We start from the raw sequence: 27,413 nt of genomic DNA on the forward strand, positions 1-27,413 counted from the left end.
AGTAATATGAAGGTTAAGTCTAAAATGATACTTCATGATGGCACTTAAATGTGAACAAAGACGAACCGGAAGTGCACGAATACTTCTACTGATATAAGCAGAAGATAAATCCCATACGGCCTTCCATAATTAGCATACATCATATATGAACCGTTCTACCGGAAATAACATGTCATTTATATATATATAGTGTAACACTGTGCAGTATTATGTAGCCAAAGACTTTTAAGTAATCAGATTTTTTTGGGGGGGTGGGGGGGTATTTATGTCTGTTACTAAATCGAACAGCTCTTCCACTCCCCTACCCAGTTTATTTGAAAGGGTTATGTTATTTATAATCTACCAGATGGTAGACCCGACGTTGCTCGGGATTGAATGAGGAGCAACGAATATTCTACACTTCCAATCCTTTATTATTATTGAAATCTGTGAAATCACTCATTTGTCAACCAAATCGATAAATTGCCTGCTCTAATCGGGAACCCACCACAGTATAGCTCACATGCTTTCCTCCGCAGTGACTTAATCCCCAATACATTGAAGTCGACATTGCACTGTAGAGAACTTATAATTGATTTTATTAAATTATTTTTATGTAATAACTTAAATCAAAGGTTAAAATACAAAAGTCAAGTATTATGGTTCAGTTGTTCTCTAAACAGAAACATTCATTTCAAACGCACCCCTGTCTTATCAAAAAACCTACTGTTTATTTTATACACTGAGATCTTATGTTTGTGCGGTGATAAAACTTCTCAAATGCACTTGTAATGTTAGGTTGTATAAGGGTGTTAACCTGGATCAAAATCAAACTTTTTCTTCTTTTAGTAGGATTTTTTCGATTTCTGAAGCTTATCAGATATATTCCAATACAAAACCCATCTAAGAACACCCAGACACATGAAGTACATGTGTGTAAAATTTCAAAATAATCAATCCAAAAGTTTTGGAGTCCATAGTGAACGATCACATACACACGCACGCAAAATGTCATTTATATACAAGTAGTGGTTTATAAATCTTATTTATATCTGCATATAAATTGTTATTTGACTATATATATATATATATATATATATATATATATATATATATATATAAACTACTTAATTTACTCACATAAAATTAATATACGAAAGTATAGATTTATGCGTAAACTTTAAGTATTTACTTCAAAGTGCTCAATACGTAGGTAGAGCTAGTTAGTAATTTATAAAATATATATGGCGATTAAGCTACACTGATTATTCGGCGTTTCATCCACTCTAGGACTCCTCAGGCTTATGCGCATAAACCTGAGGAGTCCTAGAGTGGATGAAACGCCAAATAATCAGTGTAGCTTAATCGCCATATATATTTTATAAATTACTATACATATATATATATATATATATATATATATATATATATATATATATATTACAGCACTAATCCTAGGCAGGTTAAACCGGCTTCCTCCAAAGGAGAAAGTGTCATGGGAGTATGAAGTTCACAAGTGGTCCCCAGTTGCATGTATATCCCCATTCGCGGAGATGATGACATCAGGTTTTTGTAGCTCTTGCAAGAAGGTATCGATACCCTCCTACATACAGCACCTGTTATTCCCAAATGATGACCAAGCTCAATGTTGCTTAACTTTGGTGATTTAATGAGAACCAGGGTGTCTATATATATATATATATATATATATATATATATATATATATATATATATATATATATATATATATGAACAAATGATTAATAAAACATGTTAAAAGACATCTTGAAAAAGAGTTAAAAACATATTTAATTTTAAAAAAGGAAACACAAGATAAGTGGATAGTCCTTAATCCGTGGAGTTTCGAAGAAATACTCTCCTTCTCATCAGAGGGCAGGAAATAGCAAAATGCAGGATCGGATTTTGCATATAAAAGTATTTAATGAAACTACAAGTAAGTCACAGATCTTACTTAGTTTAAAAAAAAAAAAAAGGGTGAGGTAAGGGGAACAGGAGGCAAAAGAAAAATAATAAAAAGATTTCACATGAATGGGCAGTCCGGTGAAGGATAAAAATCCAAAAATGGTAAAATCCAAAACGGTCGAATTTAAAATTTCAATCCAATGGGTAAATTCCAAATGGTTCAAAATAATCCAAAAGGCAGAGTTCCTTGGAAAAAAGCGCAAATAGAATGAATTCCAAATCATTAAAAGAAAAGTACTGGAGAGAATATTTAAAAACACGTCTGTCAAGGCTGGATGAATCAAAAAAATTAAGGTTTAAAAAAAAAAAAAAAAAAAACACCCGAAAATCGGTGAAGATTTAAATTTGAAAAGCAAGGTCAAACTGACCCAGACAAGAAGCGCGAAAATTAGCGTTAATAATTAGGTCAGCTTAGATATGCAATATATATATATGAAAAGAAACTGGAATCTTAGGAGGATCTCCATTCCAGTAATTATAGGTGCAACAAGACTCATGAAAAAGAATTTCAAAAACTATCTTGCAAATATACCCGGTGAACCAAGTGCAAGAGTGATACAAATAATTGCACTTAAAGGGACGGTTAGAATATAAAAAAGCTCTCTCTGTTGAGATGTATGAGATAGTGGTTGAATGTCTGACATTCCGTAAGATGCTCTATCCTCAGCTAGAATAAAATAAGAAAATTGAAACCAAAAAAAAAACGACACACACACACACACACACACACACACACATATATATATATATATATATATATATATATATATATATATATATATATATATATATATATATATATATATATATTAGTGGCCTGGCATGGTCACAGGGGACACAACCAAGCAAAAAAATAAAAAAACCCTAAGCAAAATTCATCCCAAAGCAGCAAAATTAAAGTTGGCCTGCCAGGACACTATATATATAAATGTAGGAAAATTTGGGTATTTGTTTGAAAATATAAGTTCTTTTTTACCAATTGTCATACAATTTTAATTATAATCTTCAAAAAGCCTGCACATTTTTATGTAGTTTTGCTCCATCGAACTAAAGATATGAGCATTTCAGTATTAAATTTGGCTACAAGTATAGATATATCCATATATAAATAGATAGATATACCACCTCTTTTGGCAATTTTATAAGTTCCAAATCTCAGTGACTACTGATCAGAATTAACAAATGAAAGCTCATTAGAAACTTAATGACCTGAATTGTGTAGTGGACTATGTGATATTTGCCCTTAAGGTCGTAGATTAAGGGGATCATCTATCATCCAGAGCATATTTTTGGCACCTTTTTTTTTTACAGCCATAAAATGTTTCAATCTGTCATTTTTTCTTAGTTGTGCAACGAATTATAAAATATCTGATATTTCCCCAAAACCTCTGGCCTTCATAGAGTGGAGACTAAAACTTGCTGCTATGGTTTCAAATGAGCTGAAATAACAACAAGGAGAGACTTGATTCCAAATATTTCTCATATGTTATATCTCCTCTCTTTGGTTTTCATACATAAAGTAAATTTCACAGTGTATAAAGATCATTTAATACTGGCGATATTCATAATCGTACCCGATTTCCAAAAGAGGGGAGATATAACATATGAGAAATATTTGGAATCGAGTCTCCCTTTTCTATTTCAGATCATTTGAAACCATAGCAGCAAGTTTTAGTCCCCCTTCTATGAAAGCTAGAGATTTGGGGGAAATATATATATATATATATATATATATATATATATATATATATATATATATATATATATGTATATATTATGGAAATCGCTCCAGACAAAGCATGAAGCCACTTGATGTAAGGAGCTACAAAAATAAAACTTTAAGGAGAAAAATTAATCAGTGATAAGCATCAAATGGATAGATTCTAACCTAGAAAACAACAATTCTTCCTCTTTTGTCAGAAACATCGCTCATGGAATATGAGGACTAAAGAATACAATAAACAAAATTATTACATCTTCTCTGATAAAAAGAGCAAAAATCTGTTTAAATGTATGTATGTTTGTATGTCTCACAAAAACTTTCGACAGAGATGACGGATTTTCAGAAGATCGATATCATTTGGAAGCTTGACCCTGCGGACAACAAATATCGAAAAATTGGCCAAAAACATTAATTCCTTCACCTTCAACTGGACACTTTTTTACAGCGAGGGGTGGCAAAAAATCGTTCCTTCATGACAATTTAGCCAAATACACATGCACAAAAAAACGTTCTTTCTTGGATTAGTTTAAATATTTAAAAAAAACAACCTAATTTCGCTCACACGGTTGTAGACCAGTCAGTATAGTAGCAGCGTCGTTATCTTAAGATTGCACATTCGAGTCTAGATATCAAATTTTTTTTTTTCTTCGATTTTTAAAGTTTTAATATTGAAATAGGGTTATTTATGCCATTTTTTCATTCGTTTTTTTTTTATTATTATTTTTCCATCACGTTTGCTGTTTTTTTATTTTTCCGATTTTTTTAAAGAAGTTTTAACATCGTTCGCTTATTCTTTATTTTGTATCACGTTCGTTTTTTTTTTTTTGTTTTTGTTTTTTTTTTAATATTTAAACAGGGTTATTATATTCACTTACCCCCCCTTACACACACCCACACACACCTCCAAACACCTGGGCACCCCCGCTTGTTTTATATAAAGCATTTTTGTTTTGTTTTGTTTTTTGTTTTTTAGAGGCGAACTTTAAATGAAAATAAATCACAGAAAATGTTCCTTATACAACACATGGTTTATTCCAAACTTGGAAACAAGTGATTAGACAAGCTACAAAGAGTGGAATCTCGAGACGGTTAACTAGATGAACCGTGAGAAGTGGAGAGTGATATTGGATAATATTAGAAAACGTCTGCAACCCCCTGAACAAAAAAAAAAATTAAAAATTAAAAAAATAGTGATGTCAACTGAAGACTTTATTTTTTCTCTTCCACTTTCAGATTATTTCTACCTATATCTCATACATTATGTCCCTTTCGGCATTTAAAGCAAACCTTGAAAAAAAATCACACAGAACATTTTTTTAATGTTTCACAATCTCCAGTAAGACTAGATTGGGCACTGACATGAGCATCCTTATGACAGTTTTCTGAGTCTTACTACTTTCGTACACGCTTATGACAAATTTGAAGCGGGTATTTTGTTCATGATACCATCACTAGAAGATTGCCTATTCGGCTTCGTTTATTATCAGTTTCCTTTTCCTATATGGGTTGTTTTCACCACGGCCATTTACCCTTTGTATGCAATATCAGAGAGAGGCTAACAGACTCTACATTGCCCAAGGAACTGTGCCAGGGAAGGGCATTCAGCTTCCTGGGGTCTTATATACATAGTTATAAAAAAACGTGTGTAAAATCCTCAATCACATTTTGTAACACACCTCTTCCTCTAACTGAATCTTGTCTCCTCTCTCTATATATATCTCTTCTTTCTCTCTCTCTCTCTCTCTCTCTCTCTCTCTCTCTTTATCTATCTATCTATCTATCTCTTCCTCCCTCTCTTTTTCTCTCTCTTCCTTTCTCTCTTCCTCTGCCTCCCCCTCTTTCTCTATGTCTCTCTCTTCTTCTCTCTCTTCCTTTTTCTCCTCTTTTTTCTATCTATCTCTTCCTTTCTCTCTCCTTCTCCTTCTCTCTCTCCTTCTCCTTCTCTCTCTCTCTCTCAACTGGTTCAGTATAATAGAAAGAAAAACAAACCTTACATAAAAAAAAAAAATTTATGTTTCGCTCTGATAAGATCTTCCTCCTTTCTTTCTGGACTGCACTTCCATTCACCAATGCACTTGAGAAGAACAACAAAACACCTGAAAATTTCAAACTAATCTTTCTCTGGCCGAGTCTTTTTTTATCCTTCTTTCCCTCATAACCATTTTTATCACTTCCTTCCATATTTTCCATTCGCCTTTCCCTCTGAACTGAACCTGCTACTGCAAGTAATAACTAGATTATTTGAACTATGGTCATCTTCAAGTCCAATGTAAACAAGTTCTTGTTGAGACATCCCCTTAAGTAATCAAATTCTATCCAATTCTCACCACTGCCGATTCGTTCTGCTCATGCTGCAAAGGTTTTGCTCAAAAGCACGCAGGATGATTATCAGCAATCTAATCTCGACCAACCTGCCATCTGTCTATAGGAAGTCTGGAATCGCTCTGCCACAGAATGCTTTATGCTAAATTAATGGTTGAATATGTATGGCATAATCACGTTGACACACTGGTTCAAAGTTAAGCAACGTTGAGCCTGGCTAGTGCCAGATGGGTGACCATTTAGGAATTCTAGGCGCTGTCTGTGCTCTCCGCTTATCTCGGCATTGTTTCCAGTCATCCTGAACCTTCACTGGTATTTAACAATGTCGAGTCCAGAGAGGTGTGGTTGAGTATTGCGCAACTCTTGCCACAAAAATTTCACGCGCAGGCACCCTTACAGTGGGTATCCATGATCTGTCAAGATTGAAGGAAGCCACCAATGGTTGAAGATGGCTAAATTTGTGCTCACTTTCACATTAAATACTAATCCCTATTAATCTCTGACTATGCATCGAATGAATACCATAATACTTAGCTCGCTGCATGAAAAGTATTCTAGATAAGTGTGTGTGTGTGTGTGTGTGTGTGTGTGTGTGTGTGTGTGTGTGTGTGTGTGTGTGTGTGTGTTTCATTTTACTTCAGTATAAGTTCTCAGAAATCAAAACTGTTAAATCTTAAGTCAATGGAGAACATTAATTTTTCTCTCAATAACTGACCATGTTATCGTATAGCCTTTTGTCATTTCTTTGTCTTACTGGATCCCAGGACAAGAATTCATCTAGTCTGGTGGAGTAGTCAGTTTAGTGCTAACACTAGAGATAACATCAATTGGAGAAGGTGCATCAATCCCCTCGTCCAGTGTTGGGTAGCCATACCGAGGAGATTTTATTTTGGCTTCGAATACTATGTTATTTTGAATATTCATTCAGGATTTACTTGTAGAGGGAAGTATCCTCGTGCCAGGTTATCTGGACAAACCCTGTACAAAGAGATCTTGACTTTTAAGGATGGTGTCTAGTAGGCATTCATATTCTCCCTAATAGGCATTGTGTGTGTGTGTGTGTGTGCGCGCGCGCACGCGCACGTTATTCTGTTTGTTGTATTTTTATCCTTTCATTCTTTTTCTTGGTTGTTTTATAATAAAAAAAATGTTCATTTTTCTTCCTCAAATCAAATCAAATTAAATCACTCTCCAGTTCATGAAAAGAGTCTTTAATTTCTTTCTGATAAAACTTGATTTATGTTTCTTTTTTTTCCTAAATTTACTATGAAAACGGACAGCTGTACAACCATTAAATAAACCAACATTTACTTTCCTTTTATATTTATTTTATTTATTTATTTGATACTTTTACACTTTTTAATTTTTTTATAGCTTACTATTTTTTATTTTTTATTTATTTATTTATTTTTTTTCAGTAAAGCACAATTTTTTTTTATTTAACTCATTTTTTTTTTTTTGTTAAGGTGGGGGTGGGGACAAAATACTGGAAGTTAATAAGTTTGAAATTTCATCCCAAGTGCTAAAATTACTGAATATGAGAGAAGAAAGTTTTGTTTGTTTTTGTTTTTTTTTAATATAGGGATATTTTATAGCTTACGTTTGAATAACTTATGAAAGTAGATAGTTAAAAAAAAAAAAAAAAAAAAAAAAAAAAAAAAACGGTTTCATCCAGAAAATTTCACAGACAAAAACTTGTTCTTGCAGTATTTTTTCAGCGTGATCTTTTTTTAATGGAATATGTTCCAGACAAGGCACCAATCCATTTGGTATATAAAGAGCTAAAAACAAAAATACGTGTTGAATGGATAGATTCCGACCAAAATAACGACAATTCTTATTATACCCTTTGTTAGAAACCTTGTTCATGGAATGTGATTTAGTTTTCTCTCACTACAAGAACTTAGACACCAGGGTCGGAAAGTGGAATTGAGAAGTCAGCACCTCCGAGAAGGGGTACTCTGGTGTGCAAAAAGTGTCTGAGCAGCTCCGTTGCCATTTCCTGGTGAGAGCGCCTTAGGCTATTAGCAATAAACTGACCCCTTCTCTAAGAGAGAAGGCAAAGCCTGGGAAGGTGGACCTCCTAGAACTGCACAGAACTAAACTACCACAAAACCAACAGGAACCGGATCATTGCAGGAATGGTCTAATCTCTGCTGATTTGGGAAGCCAAAGATAAAAATCCCTAGCCGCTATGAGGACTAGATTAAAGGATAAAATAAAAGAAGCAAGAATTCTGAGATTGTCGAAAGTAGACCCAACGTCCACTAGAGACGGATAATGTAGCGGATACAATATTTCTATTTTTTCTTCTTTTTTTTTTTTCTTTTTTTAAAAATACCATTATTTCCATTTTTTTTTTAGCTACACGTTTTTTTTTTGTTTTTTTTTTTTTTACATAGGCATCACCACTTATCAAGGCCCAGATGCCACTCGAGGATAAGGGTTAAAGAGTGTACAGTAGTTAGTTGGACAATATAGTAATCTATAGTAATAAAAATTCGGTAAATTTGTTAACTTAAGTGGAACGGCTCATCAAAAACTTGTTTACGTTGGACTTGAAGACAACCATGTTGTAGTCAGCTGGAAAGCAGGAAAACGGAAGACAGTTCCACAGTCGTACAGTTCTAAGGAAGAAGCTTTGTTCATGGAATCTACGTTTAGGTTTAGGCACAGATAAAGAGTGGGGGAAATTATTGATAGTGGTTTTCAGCCAAACAAGTGTTTTTCGTGAAAGTTTGGCGAGGGGGGACCATAGATTGAAGCTCAGTCGAGCACTTGCCATGAAAATAACAATAAAGCAAAGACTAAACATTTCAAAACGACACCATAATAGCATGCCTAGCTGGAGTGCATAGTTTCCATATCAGTTGGGGATACGTCCTTGTCAATCAGCCCGAATTGTTGCTGTCAAGCTGAGGTATGTTTTTGTTCTGTACTAGCAGGTCCTCTCTGAAAGGATTTACTCTGAGAAAGAGGTTAGTTTATTACTAATCGCCTGAGGCGCCCATACCAGAGAATGCCGACAGGACTGCCCAGTCATTTTTTTGTAGGTCAGAATGCACTTCTCCTAGTGCATCGGATTTTCAAAAAACCGCTTGACCTTGTGTCTAACCTTGTGTAGAAAAGGTAAATGAACATAATAATCAGCTTTATTGGTCATTGAAATATGATTGAATAGAAAATGGAAATGTATTGCCCTGCTCAAGAAATGAACCCTCAAGCCTCAGCCCATATTATTCCCCCTCCCCAACCTCAGAACCTTTTAAAATATAGGGTGTCCAAAAAGTGTGAACTTAAATAGATTCCTTTTTTTTTTTTTATATATCTTTCTGTAATTTGAACACAATCTGACTAAGACATCGGAAAAAAAAAAAAATTTTTAATGCACAATTCAAACAATTTTTATTTATGAAAAATAATGTCTTTTAAATGTTGCCCATTTTCAGCTTCGCATATTTGTGCTCTTTCCAAAATATTATTCATGAGATTGCAGAATCTCTGGATTGCGATTTAACCCCCTTATTTCGTTCCTGATGTTTTTCTTCAATTCTTGCAGAGTTTGAGTGTTTGACGTTTCAAGATCTGCGAGCAAATTATGACTAGAAAATCCAAATCAGCAAGGAAAATAATCGTCTTACAACTATTTTTTTTTGTTTTTTCTGTATAAGGTTTTAAAAAATGTGTAAGCAAATAAAAATTAACAAAAAAAATTGCATTCGAGACAACGGCTGATAAAATATATTCTCAATTGAATTGAAAAGAAAGTAGAAGAAAAAGAGTTTAATGTGTTTATTTTAAATTTCTTTTTCTTTATTTCTTTCTTTTCTGTCAATTTTTTTTATATTCTCTCAGAAAGCAGCTGTTCTATTATTTATACGTTCCATCTTTTGTTAAGAGATCGTTTTGTCTTCATATTGCTTTTAAAAGGCAATCTTGACCGACCAAGGAAGAAGAAATATTCTTCTTTTTTTTTTTTGTGCTCTACCGTTGTTGTTTTTTTTTTTTATTATTTTTTTTTAGGGGGGGGGCATTATTATGCAATCTGCCCTCTGTTTATTTTATTTTGTTCGCTTTCAAATTTCTGACGATAAAAATGATCTCGGCTGGTTGTTTTTGTCCTGGTTATTTATTTATTTATTTTTATTTTTTTTTATTTTTATTTTTTTTTTTTTGTGTGTGTGTGTGTGTGTGTGTGTGTGTGTGTGTGTGTGTGTGTGTGTGTGTGTTTTTTCACAAAACCATGTGAAAATTTTATGAAGCAAATACAAAGGGCATTCCAAAAGTCCTACTTTTTTATTCTGCCTGAATGGATCAGAGGTGATTGCAAATTGCTATTGCTATAATTACTGGCATTCACGACCTAAAAGTTTCATCTTTCTGTTGCAGATATTGACACTGAGACTCTAAGAAAGCAACTGCTATCATGGGCGCATGTCAGAAGTAGAGGTGTCATTGAATTCCTGGCAAAAGTACATTGAGAATGGTGGTGACTATATAGAAAAAAGAAATTATGGAGCACAAGAAGTCGTTCATTTTACTGGTACTACTTCCGTCTTCATGGCTCTTCAACTTTATTAGTTAGAAACAAAATAGGACCCTTGTAGATTGAAGACGACCATATTATAGTCAGCTCGAAAGCAGGCAAAGGGAAGAGAGTTCCACAGGTGTGCAGTTCTAAGAAAGAAACTTTGTTCATGGAATCTACGATTAGGTTTAGGCACAGATAAAGAGTGGGGGAAATTATTGATAGTGTTTTCAGCTAGATGAGTGTTTCTCGTGAAAGTTTGGAGAGGGGGGATCATAGATTGGAGCTCAGACGAGCACTTGCCATGAAAATAATGATAAAGCAGGGACAGGCTTAGAACGTCTTTTCTGTGAGAAAGAGGTTGCAGGGAAGAGAAAAGAGTATCCCCCACTAGGCTACGAAGTCTATTTTGAACTCTGTGAAGGCAGGATAAGACCTTTCTAGCAGCTCCTGCCCAGATGTGGCAACAGTACTCCATCCTTGGACGTACCTGGCTCATATAGGTAGAGAATTGCATTAACAGTGAGAAGTCTACTGGATCGATAGAAGGATCCTACCATTTTTCCAACGTCCTTGGCAACAGTGTTGCATTTCAGATCAGTAACGGTCAAGCCATATGTATAAGATTTTGAATAGAACCCTTTATTTAATCTGTGGGAATAGCTTGTTCTCATTCCATTAGACATGATAGGGTAGAAGTCTTAAGCAATTTGTAATTGTATTCATACTATGACCCGCACTGATGATTGAACCTTTAACCTTCAGAAAAGGGGATTTTAAATTAAAAATAAAAGAATACAGTTTTATTTACAAAGCTTTTTTTCTTTTTCTTTTCTTTTTTTTTTTTTAAGCAGAAAATTTTTTTTTAATTATTTTTCTTTAATATTGAAATTTTTGGTACAAATTTTTAACATTTTAAGTGATAAAAAAAAAGATGTACCCCCCCACCACCACCACCACCACAAAAAAAAAACAAAAAAAACAACGAGAGTAGGGAGGATCAGGAAGGATTTCATAACCACATGCCCGTGCTTCTGATCTGGCGACATGCGAGTTGTGGACCGGAGCGTTGTCCTGCAGGAGGAGGGTACCTTTGCTGATCTTGCCTCGCCTCTTGATTTTGATAGCTTCCCTTAATTTCCTCAAAAGTGAAGCATAATAGGCTCCTGTAATTGTGGTACCCTTTGCCAGGAAATCTGTCATTACTACTCCATTCTGGTCCCAGAAGACTGTGAACATGACCTTATCAGCGGAGGAGGGCTGCACCCTTGCCTTCTTTAGAGATGGTGAGTCCAAGTGTTTCCACTACATTGACTGAGCTTTGGGCTCTGGATCATAGTGATGGACCCAGGTTTCATCCTGTGTAATCAGTCTTTTGAAAAACTTTGACTCATCTTCTTGGCACATCTCCAAATTCATCCTCGAGCACTCTATGCATTCTCGCTTCTGGAATGGTGTGAGCAACCTGGGAATCCATCTGGCAGACACCTTATGCATATGCAAATGGTCATGAATGATAGTTTCCACAGACCCTGTACTAATCTTGACATATTGGGCTATTTGGCAAATAGTAATGCGCCTATCTTCCAGAATGGCAGCCTCAACCTGACAGACAGATGCCTCATCAATGGCAGAGGGAGGGGGGGGGCCAGGTCCGGGAGCTGTTTCCAAAGACTTCCGGCCATGTTTGAATTTACGATGTCAGCATTTTACAAGGTCATATGATGGGGCATTATCACCATAAGTTTCTTTCATTTCATCAAAAGTCTCCTGTGGTGTGCGTCCTTTCACATACAAAAACCGGATCACTGCTCGATATTCAACAGGCTCCATTTCACACCTGACTCATTTCAAACACCTGTAAAACAGAAACCACAATTTGTTCAGAGCTGTAATTTGCCACATAACCCGTAAAGATATAAATCATTGCACATGCAAAATTTCAGCTAGATCAGATAACTGGAAGTGGGTCAGGGGCATTACTTATTGCACGCCTCTCGTATGTGTAAAAAAAGTAGCAGAACGGATTTTCCGGGAAAACTCCAGTTGCCCCCCTAGGAGTACCTTTTAGGTTAAAATGGCTAAAATTGACACTTTGATGCTTATTAAAAAAAAATTGATGGCTTGGATTTTTATAAAACTTTTTGAAAAGTTGTAACTAACTGATTTCTATATAATTTTGTTTGTTTATATTGTTTGTGTGCCCCAGGGACTTTTTTAGGGTTAATAAAAACACGTTTTGGGAATTATTTTACCATATTTGTCCAAAATTTTCTGTGTATTATGTCTATTTAGCAGTTTTGCATGGTGCTGACCTCAAATTTAAATATGTTAAAGCCTTGGGGACTTTTGGGGTTAAATGGTGGGGGCAAATGCTGAACTTAGTCATTTTTTTATGCCTTGTTCACAGTGCACTCACAGAGGACCATGCATGCTTCACTTGTTATATATATATATTTTCTAATACATGGAGAGAAGCCGGTAGGATTTTCGACTTCAGGCCCACGTATCTAGCAACGCATCTTATAAATCACTATTTGATTCTACCTAGCCAGAGAATTACTGCATTTTTCAGTCTAGGTTTTTCATCAACAAAAGTAAACTTTCAAATCTATTTAATACAATATCCGGCCAGAATTTTTTTTTTGGTAACATATTTTTACAAATATTCACTGTTTACTTTCATTAGAAAATCAACAGTCATCATCATCATCATCATCATCATCATCATATTCAGTTGAACATGACTTCCAAACTAGCTTTTCTCTGGCCCAGTCTTTATTTATCCCTCTTCCTCACAAGTTTACCCTTATCACTTCTCATACCTTCTTTGGCCTTTCCTCATAATCTGATACTGCTACTTCAACTAAGACTTACTCTCTTGTTTTCCTTGCCTACCCTTTCCAACAGTCCCTGCTGCCTTAACTGTTCTACATCTACTTACCCAAGAACTCTCATTCATTCTTTCAATCTAACCATACCATCTAAATCTCCTGTCCTGCACATCTATCCCTATACTCTCCAGATTTAATCTTCCTCTAAGTTAACCCAAACTAAGCCTTCTTTAAGATTCACTGTACATATCCATTGTTTCCTTCATATCATTTCTCTCCATGCAACGCATGTCCTTAACCCTCATTGGGCAAGTTTCATTTCAATGCATTATCACATTGCGTACATATGTCTGATAGATTTTTCCTTCAGTTAATAGAAAATTATTGTATTTTTCAATCTGTTTTTCATTAAAAAAAAAACTATTTAAATCAGAAAAAAGAAAAAAAAGAAACAACACACTGAATATGGAGTATACTTCTGAAATATATTTGTGATAATATTACGTTGTGATTTGGCTTTCAAGCGCACTTGATGCATATTTTATTTTATTCAAATTAAAACAACGTTTCTATATGAACTCTCATTCTTTGACGTTATTTAAATCAATTTAATATTATCTGTCTGGAATTTTCTTTTGGTAAGATTTTTATAAATATTCACTGATTTTAATCAAATCAATTGATTGCTTATCCTCGTCTGGGACCCACCACAGTATAGTGGGAGAAAGCTTCACATGGTACCCTATAGTGACTTAGTTGACAATACATTGTACTCTTCATTGCACTGTAGAGAACCTACTGTTGATTTTATGAAAGTATCTTCCTATAATAGCTTGAATTAAAGGTTAAAATGCAAAAGTCAAGTATCATAATTCAATTGTGCTCTAAGCAGAAAAATTCATTTCGAACATGCCTCTGTCTTATCAAAGAACCTACTGTTTATTTTATATGCTTGACCTTTCTGCACAGTGATAAAACTTCTCTAATGCACTTGTGACGTTAGGCTGTATAACTTTGCTCAAAATCGAATTGTTCCTTCTTTAATCAGATTTTTCGATTATCAATTTTCAATACTTATTGGAGACATTCTGATACAAAACTTATCTAAGGACACTCCCAAACACAGAAGTACATTTGTGTGAAATTTTCAAGAAATTAGCCAAGTCATTTTGGAGTCCATAGGAAACGAACTCACAATCATACAGTGCCTTTTATATATTAGTAGAGATAGACTCTAAGGGAAATAACTCTTACTCTTTTATTAATGTGATAGTATGAACTCCCCCACCCTGCCTGCTCCACGGCCAAGAGAATGCTGTGTTGGGAAATGATTCGCAAAACAAAAAGTGATGAAAAAAATAAGATAGAAAGGCAACAATGTGTGTGTGTGGGGGGGGTTCTATTGAACTATGCTGATGTCCCAATGACTACAATACACACATTAACCCTTATCCTCGAGTGGCCTCTGGGCCTTGATATGTGGAAAACCCTTTGTAAAAAAAAAAAGTTGAGAGTGGTTGAGAAAATGGATGGATGTTGTTCTGCTAATCATCTGAGGTGGGTGACTGATAGAAATATTAGACATCTAGGATTTCCAGTCGAAAGTGGATATATTTAGGCGACAGGTAAATTGAAGTTTAGATGAGGGTATACCCAAGGAAGCAGTCAGAGTTTTGCAGAGATTAGCCCCAAGAAGCAGATCTGGTCAAGTAAACGATAAGAAGAGCAAGCAACAATGATGATCTCGGCAGACTAATTATCTCAGTTAAATCTTAGCTGATATACTGAAACACGACTTGAAGTTGAACACTAGTGGCAGGAGCCCAACGACACACACATACACACACACACAGCTGTTATTGAGTCAAATAAAAAGCGTATTTGTATTTTTATTATTGAGAATCTTTTGTTTTTGTATACAACTTGTAAACCAGTGGATACCATCACCAATACGAGAGACAACACGACCGGAACAAGCATAAATGTTGGGGGTCGGTGATCGTCTTAATCTCAGCTGCCATTTTTAATCAGAAATTGAGAACTGATGTTTATCAAAAAGCTATCCCTTAGACTAATTTTTTTTTTTTTTTTTTTTTTTTCAAATTAGTATTCAACAATTTTTTTAATTATTATCAAATAATAAAAGCAATTTGTTTTTCATAATTAAATTTTTTTTTTTCCATTTTGAACATATTTTTTTTAACAAATAATCAATTCAAACTTTTTGGAAGGTTTTTTTTTTATTTCGAAAATATGTTTTAAATAGTCTAATTGTTTTTTTTTTTATAAATGTAAATTTAACAAATTTCAAATATATTACAAATTCACTTTTATATGTGGCCTAACGCATTAAACATGATAATAATTTGGAGAGTAGAAGGACCTTACGTTTACTTTTGCCAGTTTCGTAACTCTCGCTTTCCTTATTTTTCCTTTAGTCCTCATGTTCCATCAGCGGTGTTTCTGACAAAGGGGAAAGAATAGCTGTGTTCCTTGAGAGTGGAATCTATCCTCCTAACACTTGTCAGCTCCTTAAAATATATTCATTTTTTTTTCGCTTCTTATATCAAATGGCTACATGCCTTGTCTGAAGCAATTTCCATAAAAACAAAGCATACGCATTCAAGAAAAGTAAAACTAAAAAATTTTTTAAATCCACCAAAAGCTAATCGGCTTAATATAATGGGAGACTCTTTATGGATAAACACTAATTCTCAATTTCCGATTTCAGAAAGGCAGCCATGATGTAGTTGGTGCTTGCTCTTTTACCAGATTCAGACATAATTGATGGGACGACCTAATATTTAAAATCTCTGAACTTCTTAAAGTTCAATCAATCGTTCCTCTTAGAACAAAAAAAAAACTGCTACATAACACTTCAAGTGTTCTCCAAATTAATATAATCTGAAACCCGTCTGCTCATTATTTTTTCATTTGCATTTTACAAATTTCAATGTGCCCCACAGATTGGAAGAATTTTCTTTTTTAATGATGCAAAAAAAAAAGGAGAAACTTGTACAAAATTTAAAAGAGTATTGAATCCATATTATTTAGAATTGAATTCATGTTATTTAGTATTGAATCCATGTTATTAGGTTGGTGCAAAAAATAATGTCGTTTTTTGACATTCAACTTCATGTCAAAAATGACATTATTTTTGCACCAATTGAATCCATTTTATTTAGGTTATTTAGATTGCTGTTTCATCTTCTCGCGTCTTGGTCGATTTAAACTCCAAAAATTAAATATTTATTTCTTATATTTTCTTTAGCCTTTATCATATGTTTAAGTTTTTTATTTTATGTGCTGATGAAGAGACTTTATTTGAATAAAAAAATTTATATCATCTCCAGAAACGACCGTACACAGGCAGGTTGTTGATGTTAAATTCTTGGAGCCTGTATAAATGATTTTTTTTCATTTACCTCATACCTTATATATATATATATATATATATATATATATATATATATATATATATATACAGTGATGATCATATTTATTGGCACAGTAAAATAAAAGTTAAATTTTGTCTAATAAATTCTAAAAAAGGGATTAAATTAAAGAAAATAACAAAGTATATTATGTATTTTTAACTGGCCTTTCCGATGCAGCAATCGGATTTTAGAAAAAATAAATAACAAAGGAACAACAAACATAATTGCAAAAAACCCTTGTTCAAAATTATTGGCACAGCTTTGTTTTTCTTTTAGTATCAGTATAATATCAATCAATTTCCGGTTTACGTGCTTTCTGAACTTTTTTATAGCCATATTATGCTTGTTTAACGCTAATTCAGTGAATAATTTTTTTCAGATAATTTTTAGATAGCGATTTATTTAAACTATTATAAGTGACTAAATTATAATTTTCAATCGCCATGGTTAAAACTAAGGAACACAGCGAAGACGTCAGGAAGCTTGTTGTAGCATGCCATACCAATGGGGAGGGCTATGATAAGATTTCAAAGAAGCTAAACCTTCCCAAATCCACTGTTAGAGCCATAATAAACAAGTTCAAATCGCAAGGCCACGTTATGAGTTTAGAGGGTAGAGGGAGAAAAAGGATTCTTTCCCCAAGAGATGAACGGAAAATTGTTCGACAAGTAAAACAAAACCCAAGGATCTCTGTTGGGGAGATTGTTGATGAACAGAGCACCTCTGGAGTGAATGTATCTCGACATACAGTTGGTAGAGTTTTGAAGAGAGCTGGTTTAAAAGCATGTCGTCCGAGAAAGACTCCCTTATTGAAGCCTATGCACCTGAAAGCAAGGCTAGCCTTTGCAAAACGTCATATTGATAAAGATGTTGCATTCTGGAAACGTGTTCTATGGACTGACGAAACGAAAATAGAGTTATTTGGCCATAATAAAGTGTCTTATATTTACAGAAAATCTGGCGAAGCTTTCCTGCCTAAGAACACCATACCCACAGTGAAGCACGGTGGAGGCAGTTTGATGTTTTGGGGATCCTTTGCTGCCTCTGGACCAGGGCGACTTGTTAAGGTCACAGGTAGCATAAAAAAGGAAGATTATGTTAAAATATTGGATGAAAACCTGAAAGACTCTGCTAAAGAGCTCTCACTTGGTCGTCGTTGGTGGTTCATGCAAGATAATGACCCAAAGCATTCGGCTAAACTGACTAAGAAATGGCTTGAGGACAATCATATTAATGTTTTGGAGTGGCCATCACAAAGCCCAGACCTTAACCCAATTGAAAATTTATGGAGAACATTAAAATTGAGGGTAATGCAAAGGAAGCCTAAGAATCTTATTAAATTGGAGGATCATTGTCAGGAAGAGTGGGCTAAAATTACTACTGAAGAGTGCAACAACTTGGTTGTAAACTATGAAAAGCGACTGAGGAAGGTAATCAAGGCCAAAGGCTATACAATTGATTATTAAATAAATCGTGCCAATAATTTTGAACAAGGGTTTTTTGCAATTATGTTTGTTGTTCCTTTGTTATTTATTTTTTCTAAAATCCGATTGCTGCATCGGAAAGGCCAGTTAAAAATACATAATATACTTTGTTATTTTCTTTAATTTAATCCCTTTTTTAGAATTTATTAGACAAAATTTAACTTTTATTTTACCGTGCCAATAAATATGATCATCACTGTATATATATATATATATTCCAACACCAGATGTATTTAATTATCACTTATAATATTTTATTCATATTTTTTAAGTACTGTTGTCACATTTGGGCTGGTTCATCTGCTACTTTTCTCTCCCTCCTGGACAGGGTTCAAAAGAGTCGCCAACCTGATAGGTCCTGAACTGTCATCTAGGCTTCAGCCTCTGTCCCATCGATGAAATGTTGACTCCCTCTGCCTGTTCTACAAGTACTTTAATGGTGAATGTTCTGACGAACTACAAGCACCTGTACCTCCTCGACGTGAATACCCTTGACAAGCAGCTAAATCCCACCCCTTCACAGTAGAAATTCCTAAGTGTAAGAAGGTCTTCTATTCCAATGGTTTCTTCCCCAGAACTGCTAAACTTTGGAACTCCCTTCCGGGATTCTGCTTTCCCAACTGTACTGACATGCGGGAGTTCAAGTGTAATGTGAACAGACATCTTGCTGCTCATCTCCCTTCATAATACCCCTGCAACTTATGTCCCCAATAGTAGCCCCCTACGTCAAAGTGGCACTGTGCCTTGTTTGGGGTTAAAATTGAATTTAAAAAAAAAAGTATGTTTTACATGTGTTTCATTGAAGCCCACTAAACAACTAATCAGAGACAAAAATATACTCCTCAGAAAATAGTTTGATAGATTTTGGGGGGATGGGGGGGAGTGATGTAAAAGGATTTAGTAAGAAAAAGTTGTTGATAAAAAGAAATGGAGATATTTAAAGTTTGCAGAAATACAAGAACTAAAAGTTGTAGTGTTTATAGGTATCTACCATAAAGAAAAGTCATTGAATCCAACCCACAAGATCTATTTTTAATGTGGGGAAAATCCAGCTCTCCAAAATGAGGCATCTGGATAGTAATAAAAATTTTAATTTTCTCTGTCTAGAAAGATCTCTCTTCATTAACTGATGACAAAAAAAAAATGAAGTACAGTACCAGAACAGATACCATACTTTGGGGTAATTGCGTGAAGTCTGGGGTAATTGCGCCAACTAGCTAAAAGTGATCTTTTGGCAACTACGCATATAAAGAGTACTTTTTTTTTGTTAGCAAAATTAACCCCCACCCCACCTCACGGATTTGGTGCAATTACCCCAAAGTACGGTATAGGTTTTTGTCAGTCATATTTTGATTTGTAGTGTTTCTTATAGGGGAAGATGACAGAAGAAATTCACTGTTTATAAAATAGTTTTGATTATTTTGCTTTTCTAATAATTGCTTCTTAAGAAAGATGAATAATAAAACTTTTTTTTTTTTTTTTTTGTAATTGAGGGTACTACAAAAAACTATCTAAAAAATCTCCCCTGGAAAAAATTAATTAAGAATAAAAAAAAATGTTGAATTTGTCTAAAAAATATAAACATACTCAGACTTCGAATCACAATAAAACTTTTATTTATAAACATAGATTGAAAAAAAATAGCTTCAAATACATGATATGAGGGGAAAACAAATGAACACATATCCAAGGAAATGGCAGAAACTCTAGAGGATGACCTCCAATCCGTAGTGGAATGGGGACAAAAATTTAATTGAAGAATCATTTTTGCAAATGTTCAAATTGATGACCATTATTGTCCAGACAGTGCTCATGATAGTTTAAATATGAGTACATTTTTGAGACCGCCTGTATTATTATTATTGTTGCTGTTGTCGTCGTCGACTCATTTATTCACATAGTTTAATAGGTTTTAAGAGTCTTAAATTGAGAATTTCAAATTTCTTATTTAAACATAATCTAAATTTCTACATGCACTGACGTATTTTCCATTTGATTATTGACAAGTACCCACATATTTTGAGCTCCCAGTAATAGGTCACTGATATTGTCTTTATTCAGAGTTTTTTATTAATCCAAAACGAGGCATAGTTCCCCTTGCAACGTAAGGGACTACTATTTGAGATTGTGTCTAACAGAGGAGGAGGGGAATTGAGCAGCGAGATGTGTGTTCACCTTACATTTAAATGTCTGCATGTCAGTACAGTCAGGGAAGCAGGAAACAGGAAGGGAATTCTAAAGTCTAGCAGTCTGAGGGAAGAAATTATAGTAGAAGGCTTTCCAAAATGACCTCCCTGATAATATTGTTTCGGAGATGGGTATATTTGCCGATGACACCACTCTCTATAACAGATATGAGGGGAAAACAAATGAACGCATATCCAAGGAAATGGCAGAAACTCTAGAGGATGACCTCCAATCCGTAGTGGAATGGGGACAAAAATGGTTGGTCACATTCAATGCTGCTAAGACTAAGCTTGTTTCCTTCAATAACTACAAGAAACCTTCTCTACCACCAATAGCAATGGCCAAGAACACATTGCCTGAAAGTACTTCTTTTAAACTCCTCGGCCTAACGTTTACAGGGAATATGAACTGGAATAGATACATTGAGAGCATTGCCAGGGCTGCTGCAAGGACGATTGGCTCCCTCTACCGTGCTAGAAAATTACTTACGCCTGACAGTATCCTAAACCTCTATAAGGCAACCATTCGCCCATGTATGGAGTACTGTTGTCACATCTGGGCTGATGCATCTGCTGCTTGTCTCTCGCTCCTGGACAGGATTCAAAAGAGAGTCGCCAACCTGATAGGTCCTGAACTGTCATCTAGGCTTCAGTCTCTGTCCCATCGACGAGATGTTGCATCCCTCTGCCTGTTCTACAAATATTTTCATGGTGAATGCTCTGACGAACTGCAAACACTTGTACCTCCCCGACGTAACTACCCCCGACAAACCCGACAAGCTACTAAGTCTCATCCCTTTACAGTAGAGATCCCTAGGTGCAAGAAAGCCTTTTACTCCAATAGTTTCTTCCCCAGAACTGCGGGTCTTTGGAACTCCCTTCCGGGATTCTGCTTTCCCAACTGCAATGATATGCAGAAGTTCAAGTGTAATGTTAACAAACATCTTTCTACTCATCTCCCTTCATAATGACCCCGCTAATTAAGTCCCTAATAGTAGCCCCCTGCTTAAAAGTGGCACTGTGCCTTGTTTGGGGTGAAAATTGAATTAAAAAAAAAAAAAACAGCGAAGGGGTGGGATTTAGCCGGGTCAGTTCTTTCTCCAGAATTCTTGATAGGTGGCAATTTTCCAGCTATCAGAGAAGCAAGATTCGGTTGGGTATTTGTTGGAGAGTTTGGGGAGGACAGGAGCTAGCTCAGTGGAGTATTTTTTAATTAGTATGGTAGGAATGAGATCAGGCCCACATGCTTTCAAGGTATCTAGGATTTTCATATCACAGACATTAAAACTAGGTGATTTTCAGATCTATGAGCGGGGCTTCTGTCTGGAAAGGGAAATTTGGGAGAAAGTGGTTTGTAGGGTCTAAGGTAGAGTTGGTGGTAAACCACTGAACAAGTAAGTCAGCTTTTTTGCCATGCACGTGATCTCATTTTTTGTTATTGAATATGCTTTTATGACCGTAATATCTGGTTTTAAAATTTAGGGAGGTTATACCTACGTAATTGCTATTTCGACTTCCTTTGGCAAATATTGTACCCTTAAATAACGAACTACAAAGGCTATATTATATTGTTTCTGTGAAATCATTTCATCTCTTTAAAACTTAATCTCGAGTGGATTTTGGCCTTGATAAGTACTGATACATTAATAAAAATAATCGGTGCAGCAAGTTCATAACTCCCCCTTACCACCATGAAAAGAAAAAAAAATGATGAAAAATCTTTTTGGTGTAAGTACCCGTGTCTGAAAGAAAATATTGTACACCAAAAAATCACCTAAATAGATAAAGTAGTTTTATTTAAAAAGAAAAAAAAAAAAAAAAAAAATCAAATTTTATGGCTAAATGAGAATTGACTATCTCTCGATGTCATTTTGCTAATAGTTTGAAGAGCAAGGGAGATAATTCAAAATAATTCTAACTTCCGTTTGTTAGGGTCAGAAATCCTGACTCATATATATTTTTTTATTATTATTATTTTATATAATAAGCTGTATGAACTTGAAATATTATACAGAAATAATGGTTGAAAATTGAATGTACAAGAAATTCTTGGAGTATGTCTGATAAATTTTTTTTATAAAGATTTTTCTTTTATTTGACAGTTGGTTTCATTCTGAAGAATACTATTTTTATTTAAATTTTTTTATAAAACTTTCGGAATTTAAAAATAATACCTCTTTGTTTACTTTCTTCATCACCATTTTTTCCATATTTATTTATTTTTCTTTCAGAAATCAAAAAGATCGGAAAAAACAGTCCCGAGAAGACAAACTGGATGAAAATACACTTAAAGACAAATTGAAAGGCATTCCATCATGGAAGAAAGATCTTATTGAGAAAAAGAAAAAAAGACCACTGGTAACATTTCTTTCTTTTTTTTTTTTTTTTTTTTTTTTTTTTTTTTTTTTTTTGTCAATTTAGTATATTTTTTGTATTTTTGTGGCAATATGAGTTGTGTATGATTATACAGCAACAAATAAAATTTGCCTCCCCACTAGGGGAGACTTAAACACAAGGTCAGTTTATAATGTGAGGAAAATCAAATTCTCTGAAAAACTGGATTGGTATAAAAAAATTTTTTAATTGCCTCAGTCTAGAAGGATTTCTCCTTTACTGACAGAGGACAGAACAGATGAAGTGTGGCATTGGAACAGATACTACATTTAAAATGTTTTATTATATGTTAAATATTTCTCTCCAAAAATGAGCATTAAAATCTTTTTAAAAAAAAAATGAATATATTTTAGCCAAAAGGCGAAGGATGTCATTATTAGGGCTAGGACAACAGCATATTTTTTTCATTGTTTTGACTCTTGAGTATTTATCCGTTGATATCTTATATGCTTTTATATATAGAGTAATGTGGTTCTCGATTGATTAACTGTGTCGTATATATACTCGAGTCAAAACAATGGAAAAATATTCTGTTGTCTTAGCCCTAGTAATTATGTATCTGTAATTGTGATGATGGAGTTGGTTAGAGTAATAAATTAGTTTAGACTTTGGCTCATGATGTCCTGCTGATAGCTGAGAATTGATAGGTCAAATTTTCCATTGATTGAATTGGTCAGTGGATAAAATCTAAGAAAATAAATTAAAGATCTAGACATGACAAGAAAAGGTAACTCTTCCCCATAACGATATAATGACATAATCACGTTGACACACCAGTTCCCGTCAGATCATCGAATTTAAGCAACATTGAGCCTGATCATTAATAAAATGGGTGACCAATTTGGGAATTCCAGGTGCTGTATGTAAGAGGACGTTGAAAACTTCCTGCAAAAGTTGCAAAAATCTAACGTCATCTCTTCTAACGGGGATATACATGCGACTGGGGATCACTTGTCAATTTCATACTCCCATGGAACTTCCTCCTTTGGAGGAAGCTAGTTAAACTCAAATAGGATTAGTGCCATTTCACACACACACACACACACACACACACACACACACACAATGATATTGTTACAGAACAGAACGTGAGGACCAATGACAATGGTTGAGGCTGGGTAGAATTTAATTATTTAAGAGGACGACTCAACAAGAATTAGCTAACATTGGACTTGAAAACGACCATATTGTAGTCAGCAGGGAAGCACTCTAATAGTATTGTGTTCCACATACAAATAGTTCTTGGAAAGAAACTTTGCTCATGGAAGTTCTATTCAGTTTTAGATACACAAAAAAAGAAAGGAAAATGATTTCCAGCTGCTGTAGCGAGACAAATTTTTGGTGTGAATTTTTGAGGAGGGAGATGGCATAGATTGTATCTTAGTAAAGCACTTGCGATGAAACTAATGATAGAGCAAAGAAAGACTATCAACCTCTCTTCTGTGAGAAAGAAGATATAGAGAAAAGAGGACATCCCTGCCACTAGATTATGAAGTCAGTTTCTTCTTTTTTTTTTTTTGTTTACCATCCGTTTTACATGCTGGCATGTGTTGGACGACTTTTAGCTATGTTTCCAAACATAATCTAAACGAAAGGCCAAAAGAATGAAGTATTCAAGATAGCTAAACAGATGGTAAAAAACAAACATGGATATTGTTGAAGAAAAGCACATTCAAAATGGCAATGAATTGTTAACAACCAATAAATAGGAGAAGAGCAACACTTGGAAATGCTATTATGAGAGATTATTGAATACTGAGTTTGTTTCATAATGTTTGGCTCTATGTCGGTTAGCGATTACATCAGCTAGTGTTAATCTTGACAAGTGTCAAACTAAGTGCTGATTGAAGTGACATGAAGTTTGGAAAATAAGCCAGTTCCCATGAAAGATAACAGGAAAAGATGAGTACAAAATTAAATAAATCAAAGTAAAATAAAACAAAAAGATGTCAGTGTTAAAAAATTCTTTAGCCATACTGTTACATTATAGATGACCCTATTTCAGACAGTGAGTACATTAGCTAGAGTTAAGGGTCAAACTAAGTACAGATCAAAGTGACACAAACTTTGGGATACAAACCAGTTTCTGCAAAAGATGAACAGGAAGAGATGTCATGTTAGTTTAGACAAGGTTAAATAGGTTAAAGTAAAATAAAAAAAAAACAAATAAGAGATGTCTGGCAATGATGCAGGATGTCATGGGTATCAAGATTGACAAAGAAACTAAGGTTGCAGTCAGTCTGTCTACAGGAGTCATGCGGAACAGACAACCCAATAATGCTCTGTTAACTAAAATGAAAACTTTTGATAATCACTAAGAGCGAAATGCCCCAGGAGATCTTTATTATTTATCCTTGATAGCATGATGTCACAGATATTGAGGTTGACAGATATGGTTTTGAGATCAGTTTGTTTGTTGATGTGGCACAAGAGAGATAACCAATAATGCTGTAATTACTGAAAGGAAACTTTTTGATAATCACTAAGAGAGAAATGCCACCGAAGATCTCTGTTCATTCTGTCTGCCTATTTATCCTTAAAAAATAGTTAATTAATTAGTTAGAGAATACTAGTCGTTCGTGTTCAATATTTCTCTCCAAAATTAAGCATTAAAATTCTCGGCCATCTTTACTCTTTGTCAGAAATATTGCTCTTGGAATATGAGGACTAAAGGACAAAATACGGGAAGTGAGTTACGCAGTTGCCAAAATTAAACTTAAGATCCACTTTCTACTCTTTTTAAATTCCCAATGCCGATTCCATTTAATCATCCAAACACTATTAGTTGCCAAATACTGCCAAGATATTTGAAAGTTGTTTATAATGGACTGCCAAGATATTTGAAAGCTAAGCTGTTTATAATGGACTGCCAAGATATATGAAAGCTACACTGTTTATAATGGACTGCCAAGATATTTGAAAGCTGTTTATAATGGATTGCCAAGATATTTGAAAGCTAAGCTGTTTATAATAGACTGCCAAGATATTTGAAAGCTAAGCTGTTTATAATGGACTGCCAAGATATTTGAAAGCTAAGCTGTTTATAATGGACTGCCAAGATATTTGAAAGCTAAGCTGTTTATAACGGACTGCCAAGATATTTGAAAGCTAAGCTGTTTATAACGGACTGCCAAGATATTTGAAAGCTAAGCTGTTTATAATGGACTACCAAGATATTCGAATGCTAAGCTGTTTATAATGGACTGCCAAGATTTTTGAATGCCAAGTTGTTTATAACAGACTGCTAAGATATTTGAATGCTAAGCTGTTTATGATGGACTGCCAAGATATTTGAATGCTAAGCTGTTTATAATGGACTGTCAAGATATTTGAATGCTAAGCTGTTCATAACGGACTGCCAAGATATTTGAATGCTAAGCTGTTTATAATGGACTGCCAAGATATTTGAATGCCAAGTTGTTTATAATGGACAATTTGATTAAAAAAAAAAATAGAACAATCAGTACTCATAAGAGGTATTGGGAAAAAGACTAAAGTTCCTTATCAGTGTTTTGCAACAAAGTATGTCTAATGAAATAAAGTGTAGTACCTGTTCTGGTATTACACTTCATCTTTCTGTCCTCAGTTAGGTAATGAGGAAGCAATTTTTATTTTTGTTCCGTTTCAGAATGACTCTTTTGAGGGTTTTGGATTTTCCATACATGGAAAACTAATATTGTGTTGAACTCTGTTCTTGTGGAGAGAGAAATAAATAGAGGAATGGATTATTTGGATTATTCGAACTACTGTTCTCATCTGCACAGAATTTATTTAATCCACAAAGGTAGTATGCCCTCTTTCTGTCCGCCATGATCGAGTAGAAGTCTTAGTAATTCACAATTTTATTATTTGTATCACCCACACTAAGGATTGAACCTTCAACCGTCAAAAGAGTGTCACTTAGAACCGAATTTTGCCTAGTACTTTATCCATTGGACCACAGGTCCTTGCAGATAATTCTAGTATAACGTTTGGGAGCCTTAAACCTTTTTTTTTTTCTTTTTTTTTTTTTGACCTCCAAATTCAACAGAAAGATTTTCGACTTTGACAAAATACGCATGAAAAAAAATTGAGGTTATATGAGCTAAAACGTTGTGCCTATAACAGTCAAGATGTGAACAGTAGTCCGAATAATCAAAATTATTGATCCTCATCAAAAAAATTCTGAAACAGAATAGACATGTCTAAAGAAAGGTTTGCTACCTAAATATTATTTGATAATTTATATATATATATATATTTTTTTTAAATTCCATTTTCACCCCCAAACAAGGCAGAATGCCACTTTGATGTAGGCGGTTACTATCGGAGACATAAGTTGCAGAGGTATTATGTAAGGAGTTGAGTAGCGAGATGTCTGTTCACATTACACATCTGCATGTTAGTACAGTTGGGAAAACAGGAACCCGGAAGGGAGTTCCAGAGTCAAGCAGTTCTCGGGAAGAAACTATTAGAGTAGAAGGCCTTCTTACATCTAGGGGTCTCTACTCTGTAGGGGTGGGATTTTGCTGCTTGTTGGGATTATTTATGTTGAGGGTGTAC

At 34.5% G+C, this 27,413-nt stretch overlaps 1 protein-coding gene across 5 annotated transcripts in view; it reads left to right on the top strand.

Moving 5' to 3' along the window:
• LOC145296722 (mitogen-activated protein kinase kinase kinase 1-like) overlaps positions 1 to 27,413 on the top strand; it is a 445,857-nt gene that overhangs the window by 311,595 nt on the left and 106,849 nt on the right. For all 5 annotated transcript variants that reach the window (XM_080142722.1, XM_080142721.1, XM_080142720.1 and 2 more), the window contains one exon: positions 22,709 to 22,835. In XM_080142722.1, coding sequence (XP_079998848.1) covers positions 22,709 to 22,835 — 127 coding nt within the window. The remainder of the gene's footprint in view (positions 1 to 22,708; positions 22,836 to 27,413) is intronic.

Source organism: Euprymna scolopes, chromosome 17, assembly GCF_053919585.1.
Source record: "Euprymna scolopes isolate OS-2025 chromosome 17, ASM5391958v1, whole genome shotgun sequence".
Lineage (NCBI taxonomy): Eukaryota > Metazoa > Mollusca > Cephalopoda > Sepiida > Sepiolidae > Euprymna > Euprymna scolopes.